Source organism: Montipora foliosa, chromosome 2 (genome assembly GCF_036669935.1).
Source record: "Montipora foliosa isolate CH-2021 chromosome 2, ASM3666993v2, whole genome shotgun sequence".
In the NCBI taxonomy this organism is placed as follows: domain Eukaryota; kingdom Metazoa; phylum Cnidaria; class Anthozoa; order Scleractinia; family Acroporidae; genus Montipora; species Montipora foliosa.
The window spans coordinates 3,132,241-3,146,503 of NC_090870.1; the positions used below are offsets into that span (position 1 = coordinate 3,132,241).

General features: G+C 36.6%; 1 protein-coding gene across 5 annotated transcripts in view; it reads left to right on the forward strand.

Moving 5' to 3' along the window:
- LOC137992074 (myocyte-specific enhancer factor 2C-like) overlaps positions 1 to 13,522 on the forward strand; it is a 30,248-nt gene extending 16,726 nt beyond the window's left edge. For 4 of the 5 annotated variants that reach the window (XM_068837164.1, XM_068837161.1, XM_068837163.1 and 1 more), the window contains 7 exons: positions 551 to 754; positions 1,097 to 1,150; positions 2,685 to 2,774; positions 3,176 to 3,392; positions 9,305 to 9,531; positions 9,897 to 10,237; positions 10,772 to 13,522. In XM_068837164.1, coding sequence (XP_068693265.1) covers positions 551 to 754; positions 1,097 to 1,150; positions 2,685 to 2,774; positions 3,176 to 3,392; positions 9,305 to 9,531; positions 9,897 to 10,237; positions 10,772 to 11,045 — 1,407 coding nt within the window. In that variant the 3' untranslated portion in view covers positions 11,046 to 13,522. The remainder of the gene's footprint in view (positions 1 to 550; positions 755 to 1,096; positions 1,151 to 2,684; positions 2,775 to 3,175; positions 3,393 to 9,304; positions 9,532 to 9,896; positions 10,238 to 10,771) is intronic. The other variant, XM_068837165.1, reaches the window with a different exon arrangement.
- Positions 13,523 to 14,263: the final 741 nt, after the last annotated feature.

A 14,263-nucleotide genomic window follows, 5' to 3' on the forward strand; every position in this document is an offset into this window, starting at 1 on the left:
CCTGGTGATTTTCATTTTTCATTCTCTTTAATATTCACTGATGTTGTGTTCATCTAACCCCACAAACATACCTTTTTGGCTAAGTTGCGTGGTATAGAATAAAATAATATGAAACGTCTTAGGTTGTTTCTCATACTTATCATTTCTTTCAGTGAAGGGTGTTTACTTAAGGAGATAAATATATTTTTGTCAGCAAAAACTCATAAGAAAGTTGTCAATGGTCATTTTTTTAAAACAAGTTCATTGCCAGTATCACCAGAAATCACAAAAAAAGAATAGCATTTAGGAGAACAAACCTGAAAAGTTTCTTTATACACATACGTCCCCTTGACCTGCCCTCCCATATGCAGGGAAGTGCTTGGTACTAAGGTTTTCCCTGGATCCACCCATGCATTCATTATTTGCAAGATTATACAAAAGAGAGAACTGCTACAAATATATTGTATTGTATGAAATTGTGTGATTGGTAACTTCAGAGTTTGGATTGTGCACTGTTGGATTTTCTGTTAATAAAGTGAAGTTAACTGAAGGTTGTTGTTATATTGTGCAGGTCACTTTCACCAAGCGTAAATTTGGATTAATGAAGAAAGCTTATGAACTGAGCATCTTATGTGACTGCGAGATTGCATTGATTATCTTCAACTCCAGTACCAAGTTATTCCAATATGCCAGCACAGATATGGACAAGATTCTACTCCGTTATACAGAGTACAATGAGCCACACGAGAGTAGGACAAATGCAGACATTGTTGAGGTTAGTGCTCTCAACTACAGTACACGTAACATACAAAAATAGACCTGAAACATGCCTAATTTTAAGAAGTGGATGGTGCATTACAACTTCTGCAATGAGATGTCTCAGTGTAAATGAAAATATCTGGTAACTGGATAAAAACTCAGATGTCTACTTTCATCCTATTGCCTTCATTTGTGACACAAGCATTGCATTTGTGACATGTATGTGCATTGTTTGAAGACAGTGTAATCACAGTTGGATGGAAAGATAAAACACAACATACAACCAACTATCATTCATTATTTGAAGTGTTTTGGGAATGCTATCAAACTATTTTTCTTCAATTGACCTTTTTATCAGGCAATTTCCAAAAAGGAAAACAAGGCATTACCATCACCAGATGATACAGAAAAGGTTGGTAGAAAAATGACAACTGTATATATATTTGTTAACCATCAAGCTGTCTTTCGTATGTAGTCTCTCCATTTCTACATGCTGTACGGGCTTAATCTGAACTCTGAAAAAATGACCAACTCCCAATTGCTTTGGTACAATTAATATTGTAGCTCCGTTGGTAGAGCACTGTACCAGTATTGCAGAAGATGTACAGTGTAGGTTGGAATCCTGTTCATGCCTGAATTTTTAACGCTTTCCTTTTGTTACTCTTTGTAGACTATACAGTGTATATATATATATGCAGGGGTTTCAATAAGCACCGACGGCCGACCAAAAATGTCGGCTACTTCGCTCAGAGAAGTCAGCTATTTCTCCCCCTAAATCGAATTAATTGAATGATTTCTTCAAACCTAAAGTAAAATTCATTTTTGATGGACTTAAATGTACTTTTTTTAAATCTCAATTTCAAAATAATTATCAGATTTGATACTTTCATCTTCGAGCTACAATGAACGGCGTTTTTACCAAGACCAACCGTCGCATTTTTTACGTAATTCAATTCCGTTCAGTTGCGTCCGCAAACAAACATATCAAGACGTTTTGTGCAAAACAGGTTGTTATTGAGTAATCGTTGCATCAAAACTTGTTTTCCACCAAAAAAGTAAATGCTTCTTTTAGTTTCATTGGTTAAGCCTTTTTGTTCGCTCAGATTAAAATGACATATTCTTATCGTTCGACTGAAATGATTTCTCATGTTGACCGAACAAAATTATTGCGGTTTGTCTAGACAAACCAAAATGTTTCAATTCGCGCTTGAAAAAACGCGCAAAAAAGTTTGCCGTTCACGGCAGCTTTAAATTGGTAGTAATGATGACATGAAATTGCCGAAACGTCATACAACGTTTAAATCGTTAATTTTCCTTTTGAAATGATTTTCCAAATCTTTCTTCGCTGGAAATTATCAAAAAAATGCGCGTAACTGCGCACTCAGTGTCGCTGTTGATAAGAAATCTTCCCTTAACTTTGTACTCAAATTGTCACCCAGGACGCTGGAAATCGCATTTCAGAGCTTCCAGATTTCAACATTTTCTGGGGAAGCATGCTCCCAGATCCCCCTAGACGAAGTGACGGCCCCTTGGGTGATGCAGTCGGCTACTAGCCTTAAACCAGCTGCCTACTTCAAATTTTATTGAAAACCCTGTATATGTATTCTACAACACATAAACATTTACATGTCTTATGACCATTATCACATCATTATTAGTAGGGCTGGCGATAAGTGGTGATGAGAGGGTTGGGGGCTGTGTATTTATATACTGAAATACATTCATTTTGTTTTAGCTACAGTGTCATTGAAAGAGGCACAAGAGTATTATGTGCAACCATTTGTCTAGTCATTTTCATTCGAGGGAGCTAGCCTCCACCCAAATAATCAATTTTCCCTCCCCATTTGGATGTATTTTGTTCCTTACACTTTTTAATTAGGAGCCCAGTTAGTCCTTTAAATATCAGAATTTGAAATAAGGCTGCAATTTTTGTGTTGTTTCTACAGCAATTCGTGCTCACACCACGAACTGAGGAAAAGTACAATAAAATAAACCAGGAATTTGACCAGATGATGAAAAAGAACTTGCTTCATCCAGTAAGTATCAATAATAATAATTAGACTTATTATGGTAGTGGTATGGACAGTTCTGCTTTGTTAATTCAACAGTTCTATGTGAAGCATCAGTTGTATTATGGAATTTACCACTAGTCTTTTTTTGCAAATTTCATGTGAATATTGGCCACAAGGTTCTTGAGTGATTTGTTTCAAATGATATGCAAAAGAATCAGGGAGGTGGATGAGACCAAAGAAGAAATCATTTGTATTATGTTTGCATGTATTGTGAGCTTCAGTTTGTCTCTTTATGATGGAAGGGCAACTCAAAACTTGTTGAAAGAAAGATAATTTCATTTGTGAAAGCAATGATTAGGCACACAATGTATTTAGGATGTAGCAAAACATGCAGATTAATTAAAATTAATTCTGTTGACTTCTAGCAGCAAACATCCACAAGCGGTGACAATTATCAGTCACTTCCTGTCTCAGTGCCAGTGTCGTCCAATAACGTCTCAGAGGATGGCTACAGAAGTCAGCCAGGAAGCTCAGACAGTGTCGTCATGATGAGCTCTGGAATGCCAGTCACCGCAAGTGGAAGAATCACTGGTGATCAGATGAATGGAAACTACTCACGAGGAAATACCCCTGGTATATCAGGTATTAACAGTTTTCATTTTCTAATAGAACAAGGATCAGGACAATGTCTATGATGATTAATGATAACAGTAAACATAATCATAGTTGTCCTTGGAGGGTGGTACGAAGATGAAGATTTAACAGTGCAGAGGTTGATAGGAAGCAAGATATGAAGAGGTGCGGGTAAAGATGCAAAAGGCCATAAGTGAAGCTGAAAATTCCACACGCATTCAAATGGTTTACTTAAGGCTTCATGAGAGAACCTTCTGCTGCTTTGAATGGAACTTTAAGCATAAAGTTAACATGCATGCTCTTATATGTAGATATAAAAATAACATAGTAACATAGGTAATTGTGACCTCTCACACGAAAACATTCCTTAGGAAAGTCGTGTGAACGACCGAACGCGCGGCAAGCTCACGGGTTGTAAAATCGTCCTCACGACTGAAACGAACTATCAAAGGACTGCAGAATTTTTTTGAATGGGGGAGCTCACAAGCTGAACAGACCAAAGAAATCTTTAAACGAGTGACCTTCACAACTGAACAGCAGAAAGCTTTTTTTAACAGATAGAGTTGAACGGCTTAAGAATGAATGACTGATCTCGTGAACAAGGCTCTTATCGACTCGGCTTGCAGGGCTAACATAAACAGTCTATCGAAAACTCCACTGTAACGGAATTTGGAAAAAGCATCAATATCTAATCTGAAATCAAAATCGAACATTTTTTAGAAAGTGCCAATACTGTGTTGTTATCGTGAGTAAAGCAAGACATTTTTGCCGGAGAAAACAGTGTGTTACTTACATCAGTGCGTAAACAATGTCCTGTCATGCTGCTTTTTGAAAATTGCATGACGCAGTAAGTTCATGAAATTCTGGCCGCTTGCCGCTTGAACAAGGGGAATATACTTCCACTACATTTATTCAAAGAATGGAAATGCACAATTGGGTAGATTTGTTACCATATTTCAGACTATTTCTGCTGAAGAATTTGGCATTTTAGTAGCGTGTCTGGAGCGTGTTAAATGAAATAAAAGAGTAAATCGTGCTTGTAGTGTGTTGTTTTCCCCGACGTTGAGCCACTTTCGTACTTACATGTAAGGATGCAAGATTCACAAACGGGTCAAAGATTTTCCCAGAACCGCGATGGGTATTCATGGCAGGCAAGCGTACGCGTGTCTGCTGACTTTTGAAATTTGCATACAAAATGGTGTGCCGTGACATTCAGAAAATTGTGCCACATCCGGCTTGAACAAGCGCTTCAGAACTTTAAAACAAAATCTTATTGGCCGTACCCCTTATTTATGGTAAATAAAATTTCAGAAATTATTTGTCGTTGAAAGAATAAAGACAACAACAACAGTTCTGATCAACGTATCACAAATAGTTGCGTTACTTTGAAGCTACGCATATTCGCGAGAATTATCATTATCGTGGTACTCGAGCAGCAAGGCTCAATCGTCTCCTGTTGCTTGAGTTGTTCGAATGACAAACAATGGTTGCAAGCCAACTCAAAACTTGTAAATGGCGAGCAATACTTTTGCTTTCTCTCGTGAATGACCAGAGCCGTTCTCATGGGTACCTGTTAGTTTTGAACGACTGCTTGAGGAAAGCGAACGACATTCAATTCCGTTCTCACAAGTCACTATTACTTAAGAAGGACTCCTTAACTCGTGGGAACAACTTCTCTTTCCGTTCTCACGGCGACTTCACGGTTTCACCCCTCAGAACGATTAGTAATTAGGAACATTTTCGTGTGAAAGGTCACAATTATTATTATTATTATTATTATTATTATTATTATTATTATTATCATTATTGTATTGAAAGTTCCTTTTGGCTTAACTATCACATTTCATGAAAGAAAGAAGGACAAACAGAAAAAAAGAGATTTGTGTGTGAACTTGGTCATGTACGTAAAAACTACAATATTAATCACTCACTCAATAAGCTTTCACATGTGACTTGTAAACTTATATAAAAACTGCGTAGCTGCCAATCTGTCTTGTCTTGCCATTTTCATTGTTCTATAAGTTGGAACCACTCAAGCTTCCTTAATGCTGAGACAATAGTCATTTCGCTGTATGTTTCGGCCGCAACCCAGCTCTCCGAACAACTCGTGGGATTGATTAAGAAAAACAAGGGACACAAAGAACAATACAAAAGAAGCAATGGACCATGATGTAAAACGTAATAGAGCTGCATCCTAAAGGGATCCAATGAAATTAGGGGTTGTAAAGAGCTGCGCTGTAGCTGGTATGTTTGCAAGATATTTGGGTGGCCTCTGGATGGGTAGTTATCAACTGTTTTGCATTGCAAATAAACATATAGAATTTTGGTTTGTTTGAAGCCTTAGTGTCACAAAACTTGCCTTGTGCCCCAAGCAGTGAAACCTACAATAATCTGATAGATTAAGAACTCTGCATTAGCTCTGAGTATGTTTTCTAACAAAGGCATTATAGTGGATAAGTGGGCTGGTGTTAAAAGGAATCACATTTATAAATACACAATTTTCAAGTCTTGAAGTTCTTGTGACATTTACTGTTAATAAGGGTATTAAACAGGTAGGCAGAAGTCTTAATTCCTTAAATCATTGTAAATTTTAGAATTTTAATAATGTGGATCTTCCTCTTGTGAAAAAAGATACAGTATACAGCTGTACTGTAAAAACTTGTGTATTAGCCGGATCTTTTTGCTGAAATATTGGGCTCAAAATTGTGGGTTTGGTTTATATGAGACTATTTCTATCAGATGGAGTGAACTGGCTGGCATGGGGTAAAAATTAGCCCAAAGAACTTTCATTAAGTAAAGATTAAACATATTCTTCGACAGATCACTTTAACACTGATTTCTCCACCGTGTGCGAGAAAATACCACTCCATTCAGGAGAACTCACAAGGCAAAGGTGGACTGTTTTGTTGCCCTTCATTACTAGCACGGCATATTTGTCCATGTGGTTTTTAAACTCTTGGATCGAGATATTAAATACTTCTCCATGTTGTCTACAACGTAACTCGGTCCAGACTCTGTAAATGACTGTGTGGTTATTTTGTATCATTCCCTGCGCATTATTTTCATTCAAATTTTATCGTTTTTATTTCAACTGTGGGCTTCAACAATGAAGACAGCTGTTGTCAGTCTCTAGAATAGGGAAATCAATTATTAAAGATAAGCTTTTAATATGTATTTTAAGAGTTAATTAACTTCTTATGGTCGCTGCAAATATGCAGCATTATATTTCGGTAAGTTTTAATATCACAGACAACTGCGAACAAGTAAACAACTTTTTTGCCTGAATGCTTGTTTTAAGTTTTTATTTTTTCCTCAAAATCATGCTTGGAATTTGAGGGTGGGGCTTATACACATTCAATTTTTTACAGTATTTTTTATGTTATCTTCATTTACATTTGTATCTAACTGCAGTTCTGTGTAATTTCTAAAAAGCTAATAACATTTAATACTTGAGATGATTTAGTTTAGAAGATGCCATGCAAATTATCAAATGTTGGTTGAAGTAATGTTTGCAGTGTAAGTAGTTGTGTTTATCACTTTTTGAAACTTGGGAAGGCTAAAGTGATAATGATAGTCGATGTGATGCAACACTGACGCAAAACTACTTACTAAAATCACATATAGTGCTCATATCCAACCCTTCTTTTGAAAGTATAATACATTTACATGTAGATAAACAAAATCACACTAAAACTTTATGTAAATCAGGAGATTGTTTGGTGAGATATAAAATAATGTTACTAATGAAGCATGTGCTTTTTTCCCCTTTCCTTGTTGTTAATGAAAGGAATAAGGTCACGTAGAATACACACTGTGCAGTAATTACTTAAAGTACATCAAATCTTTTAAACTTTTATATCATATTATTTTCTGGATTTTTTCGTAATTTTGTTCAAACCATGTCAGCAATAATATTGTGCAAATGCATTTTTTTTTGAAAGCTGAAGATTCTCAAACTGTTACCTGACTATTGATAAATGTTTTTTACATTTCAGACCAAATCTATGGTGTCCCTAACTCCCCTTGCAGCTGAAGCTGGATTATGTCACCAATTCCTGCAGGCGCTAAGTTAACGCTCATTTAAGAACTAAATTATATTGAAAAATTCAAGAATAATTCAGTTTTTGGAAGTATTAAACATAACCTTTCTTAAAATTTTGGCTTGATTTACTGAATCATAAGCTATTACCGGTACTTTATATAATTTGAGTGTCTTTTCAATTGTTAACTTTACAAAATGGCTGATGATATCTGATTTTTCCTGGATTAATAGCATTAATTTAATGATGCGATTTTAGTGAAAGAGTAAAGTGTTTTAACCTTTGGCTGACAAATGAAAGAATAATCTTAAAAATGCTGAAATGGAGCAAACTGGAAACAACATACATGTAATATGATGATGTTTTGAGTAAGCTTGTTTGATTCTTTTGTTTTCATTTTGAAGAAAATATATTATTAGTTTACCTCATGCAATACACTGCACCACTGCACAGCATAAAAAGAGCATAGACATCTTTTTTAACTTTGGTCTTTTAACTTTTCTTTTGCACCTTATTTTAAGCAAACAGCAATAATATCACACAGTCATCCATGATTGAAACGGCACTGCTTTCATACGCAAGCCCTCCAATATTCAATTCAAATGTCTTTGGAAGGGGGTAGAGGAGACTGGGATGTGGTTTAATGTTAGGTCGCCCTGACTGGTCTTTTTTCACAGTTAAGAGTATGATAATAGTTTGAAAACTCTCTTAAATATGAAAAGAAATTGAAGAAGTTATTACAAAGTGAAAGTAAACTTGTGTTTTAAACATGTTCGTTATAAATTTTATCTGTCATTTCTCTGTGTAAATTATTGAGTTGTATAACTTTAAACACAATAATTTACTTTATGGATTATCACAAAAGTATAAAAGAATAATGTTATTGTATGAATTGTTTTATAAAAAGAGCTACTAATAGATTGATGTGTAAATGTCGCTGTTTAAACAATGCAGTTACAGTAAATTGTATAAAAGTTAATTTATTCTTCTCTTTAAAGATGCATTTTATCCTGTAAATTATTTTACCAAACTTAAATGTAAATACACATTGTCATTGTAATGAAATTAATTTGACCTTGGAATAAATAGTTCAGTGTCCTTTTGAATGTAAGTGAGGTGTTTCTCTAGACTACTGGTACTTTTGGAAGAGAGGACAAATTATAACTATAAGATTTCTTCGTTGCAAACAAGCCGCTTTATTCTAACAGTAACAGGCGTGGTTCCAACTTGGGTACAATGAAGTGATAATAACAATTCTCATGTTTCATTAACATGAAAGATAATTTGTCTCCAACTGCAGATTAGATCTTCTTAGATGGAATGGAAACCATCAAAATGTGGTTGCACAAATGAGTATTTGTTACTTTGTTTTTATCACTTAAAGTTACTGTAAGCAACGGCATCATTGAAGCGATAATTTTAAAGTTTTACACAGTAGATTGTTCATAATAACGTACATTCTAGTCCTTAAAAGTTGGTGAAAGTGTTCGTGGGGTTTATTGTATTTATCTCCTTGGTTTGTGCAAGACATAATGGGAGAGAAGAGATTCCCCTAAGTTAAGGCTGTTGCTGTTAGTTACCCACTTGCTGATTGTTTTGGTTTGAAATCCAACCAACACAAAATGTTAACACCATTAATTTGATGTTCACATCAAGAAAAGCTTGGGTTTTGTAGTAAGATTATAGCCACAATACTGACAGACAGGTACACCCACCATATTTGTTTTGAAAGGCTACCTGCCCTCTGAGCACAACTATTCATGGCTGCTTTACACTGCCTAATTAGATAACTTGTCTCTGGAATTACCAGAGTCTTCCAGTAAAGTTATATGAAAGGAAAGTAATCATTTTGAAATTGAGAACAAATTTGTTTTGCTTCAGGAAGTACACAAAACATGTCAGACCTTGTTGCTGCTGCAGCAGGCTTGAACAGAAGTGTTACTCCTGGGTCAATTCAGAGAAATGATGGCTCATTTACCACACCCTCATCTGTTGTAACAAGTAGTGGACGGAATTCTGTGTCACCTCATCCGCAAGCTGTAACTCCACCACCAGGCCGTCCACCTCTGAAGATTAACATTCCTTCAAGAGTAGTCACGGGACAATTGGTAAGAGAAACTTTTCAGCTTTAACAAGTTTGTACTTTAGAGTGAGAATACAAGAATTGCAGACAAATCTGTTGTCTGGTTTTTTTTCTTCACATGTACATGTGCATTGCAGGGGTTTCATTGGAAGCCGGTCACCACCGGCTAAGTACTGTGCCTTGATTTTCACTCAAACCCTTTTAAAAGACAAGATTAACCTGTACTTACATTGATTAGCCCAGGGATCAAAGTGTTGCATCTCGTGAAACAACAACACTTTATGTTGGATATCATAATTTGTCATGTTTCTAATTACTTGTTTTTCTGGACATAAGTGCATCATTTGAAGTTACCCCTCCCTTTTGCTGAAATCTTGATTATCTTTTCAGCAACCTAATCGCCATGGAATGACAGTAGCGACATCTCATGACAATCAACCTCTATCCACTCCTGTGATTTCTCTCAATTCTATTCCTCTGCAAACCCCTGGTGATAACCACTCTCTGTCGACACCTATATTCTCCATGGCAACGCCCAATCTGGCTTCAGCAGCACCACCTTCATTTTCCTCCACTCTACCGTCGGGGTTGCCATCAGATTTTCATTTGGAAAACACAGAGGCCCTAGCTCAAAAATTGGCACAGTTTCCAGCTGCTGCGTTACCCCTCATTCAGCAACAAGCTCTGCTTCAACAACAGTTGAGTAACATGCACGGATTGCTTCAAGCAGGGTGAGTGAAACAGAATCATTATTGTTGCCTCTTAACGTAATCAAATGATATCATCTCCATAACATTTCAAAACGGATAGATTTGACAGTTATAGAAGTAAGACAACTCTTTGAGATGCGCTATTCATTCTCTCTCTAACAAAGATATTCTATTAACCTCTTATTTGCACCACACTAGACACCACACATTTTATTGTTTATATCATGCCTTGTTGTTCTTTTGAATACTGGTCTCTGCTCGTTCACCCAAAGAGATCTCTTCTCCACTGTTAAAATCATTTTACATAAGGCAAAGTAACATCTATAAAGAAAGATTTTAGAAGTGAAAGGGTAAACTAAATACTCGTAAAGTTAAGAAATGGAAGATATTGTGGCCGCCTCTCTTCTGTCTGTCTCAAATTTCAATAAATTGAATTTGTACATGTAATTCACTGTTCATGAAAACGTCTTTAATGGCTCGTAGACTTCCTACTAATTTTAAAAAAAAAATGTAAGCCGTAAGTTAACCATTATCTTGCTTAACAATTTTTTTTAGGAATGTACCAGTAAGCAATTTACTGGGGAATCGTCTTGGTGTTCCTAATGCGTCAGTGGGTCAGGGCATGTCATCAGTCAACATCAAAGCCGAACCAGGTGAAAGGGACTCTTCATCTCCTAATTCCCACTCCTCAATCTCCCCAACCTCACCATATCAAGTTCAGAGGCGTCTGACACCAAGCAGGGATGACCCACGTGAAATAGACAAGGATGGTGCTCCAAAGCGACCTCGTCTTGATGGTGGCATTCCAGCAGCATATGGTTTGCGCTGAGTTAAAGGTCTAAAATATCATAGTATTAGAGAATTTTAGTTTATCCTCTCTGGAACAAATGTACCTAATGTAATTAGTTTTAGCTACAACTTTAAACAACACCCCACTAGCATTGAATAATTTGTTGAAGATGTTCCAATAGCATTAAAAAAATCGCATTATTTAAACGTTCTGTTTTAAATAATGCTTGTTTAAAATGTACGGTTGTTGTTATGTGATGCTGGCATCATATGTCATAAGCCCCAAGGCTGTTGTAAAATTTCATCCTTTATAACCTGTCTTGTTTGCAATATTCTTCATCTTTTGTTCTTGCAATAACGAAACAAAAGGTCTTTTAGCAGATATGTCCAACCAAATTCATAGCCCTCTGGCTGGCGTAGTTTCACAAATCACAACAAATACACTGTAAATTTACTTCTGCAAGAGAGGATTGGTTTTGTCTGTCCATTATCAAATCCCAAAAGTTGGTGGATGAAATGTGGTGGATGAAAAGACACAGTAAGGAAAACCTTTTACGTTATTTTCCATGCAATCGGCGCACAAAGGTATAATGCATTTTCTCCAGTTGTTCAAAGCTGGATTAAGCTAATCCTGGACTTGTGGAAACTTAAAGTTTATTTACCGATCAAATAAGTTGACACAACCTTAAACCTTGACTTAGACTCAGTTCTTAACTTAGTTCTTCGCTCGCATATAATTGCATTGTAACGCTTAAAGACGGGCAAAATTGAAACCTCGGTATTTAATCGCAAGTTAGTGTTCAACAGCTTTTAGACAACTTTTGAACAACTGGACCCAGAAATATTAAGAATTTTCTATAACAGCCTTGGGGTGACTAGTATTGATAATTTGTTACTTACATTTTTTTCATAATTTCTTGTAAATAGTAATATTAATTGGTAAAGACATACAATATCTAATAAATAAATACGTTTCTCAGCCGAAGAAGTAAAACTCTAAAGAAGTTCCCTTTAAATTAGAATGACATGAAGATAATACAGCGATTTTGTTTTAGATAAGTGCCGTTTTAGAAGCACGTAGAATTGAAAGAATTAAATGTTAAGTTGTGATATTGATAAGACTGTAGGTATTGTCTACAAAAGCATTGGTTTTGCTCGACCATGCTCAGAGGCCAGGCCGAAAAAAATGATGCATCACTTCTGCTGCCAATCAGCTTTGGTGGCGGTTGTTGAATTGTTATAGTGTGTTCTTATTGGCCAGAGTAATTTCTTTGTTGTAACCCTGTTTGTCATCTCCTGTAGCTACTCGTGTAGTGTGCATTGTTCCCTTGAAGGCTTCAGCTCTGTGATATTCATATTGAGACGAGCGAGCGTGATACACTATCTAATAAAATTTAAGTAGTAATTATTTACCTTATGTAATATTGCGTTCCCATGGTGAGCTATTGAAGATTGTACAAAAGGAACACATTGTTTGGTTCGTTTCAAAATACATCTACTTCAGATCGTTTCACATGTTACCTCAGAAGTCAAATTTTCCACTGTGTTTATCTGGTGACTTGTCACTCGTAATTTAAGACCTAAAATGTCCGATGGACTTGCAGCTTAGTTTTTATAGAAGTGAATGTAAAAATCTCGTTTTGTTGTGGTACTCATTGTTTTCTGGTAGAGTTTATAAGGGCCGGTTGCTCGAAAGCTGGTTAGCGCTAACCGGTGGTTGAGAGTTATCAAAACCTCGAGGTTTTCATGGTATTTAACGCTGGTTTGGGCTAACCATTCTTTGAGCAACCCGGGCCTGTTTGCCAATGATAATAAACCGATCAGTAGTTAAAATTTTATATCGTATTCATTTAAACTTCTCTTTTTCTTTTTCTTTTTCTTTTTTTTTTTTTACGAAAGAGCTTTTGAATAATTGAAAATGGTATCGTAGTGTTTTTGAGTTTTCCGAGTCAGCTGTCATCGAACAATTTTATCAAAAGGAACTTACTTGGGTTGAAACCAAAAATTATAGCGTAAGTTGAATAATTTTGTTATTAGAGTAAACACAGTGTGCTGAGGTGTCGTAATGACTTTGTTCTTTTGTATACAAACCTTTTTTTGTTACCTATATTGAATAGGGCCGGTCCCTAGCACAGGAGTGTTTCGATGTTAATCATTTTGCTCGTGAACGTAGAAGGTAGTTTGAAATCTAAGTAGTTTTGGCAAAGCAGATCGCTTTTATAGTTTTCATTTGATTAAGATTTTGTCGCGCAGATTTCAGGAAATCTAAGTCTGTTTTCATGTTGGTTGTACTTTCGTAAATTTTGACGACTTAACCGTTTTTGCCGGTAGCATAGATGCAAGTCATTGTAAGAGCTTTTTTGCAGTGGAGCTACAATTATAGCGAGCGATTTTAGCAAGGTAAAGACGTTTTCCATGGAGCGTTAATATTTTGTAAATTTAATGTATATCTTTTCGGTAACTGTTCATCATTTTAATCCTCCGAAGACCCCCTAAAATTAAATGCTAGAACGACAACAGCATTGTCTCATTTGATTATGATCATTGAAACTTTGTGGCCCAAAGGGTAATTGAGCGGGCGAAAGAAGAAATAAACTTTCTCCTCCCCAATTTTGTTGGTCAGCACCGTGGACTCGGAATAATCCTTCTCCTCCCTTCCCCCCCCCCCCCCTACCCCCCTTCCTCTAAGGGCAAGCTGAAAGGTTCAAGTTTCGTATTCCAACGGAAGGGTTGGATCGAGCATGAAGTGGAGGCTAATGCGGGGGAATCTTTTCACGTGCAAATTATTTCCACCGCATTAGCCTCCATTTCATGCCATATCCGAAACTGGCCTATTAAGGAAGTAGTACCCAACTTGGCAGAGGTGTCCTTTCCCGATCCCCTTAATGTTGTCCAGACCATTGGACGAATAATTAAACTCTCAACCAGTCTGTCCAATGGCGGAAGAGAAGTTATATTGACGTCACGTCGATCATGTGAGAGGCATCCTTTCCTGATTGGTTTGCGTTTTTCAACCCAATAAAAACGAGTATCCCGATAGCTTTCCCTTTTTACGACGTTGTGTATGGAGCACCATTGTGTAACACCAGACCATTTTACTCGTCAGTGAGAGGCGGGTCAAGAGTCAATGTGTTGAAACAATATTTGCGCCCAGGAGCTCATCAAGAGGAGCCTCTATCTCCCATTCTTGGCCTTGGAGTCAACCCTTTCCCGAGTAGATCTATTATTAGAACGCTTCCCAGGGAAAGTTTCACACGC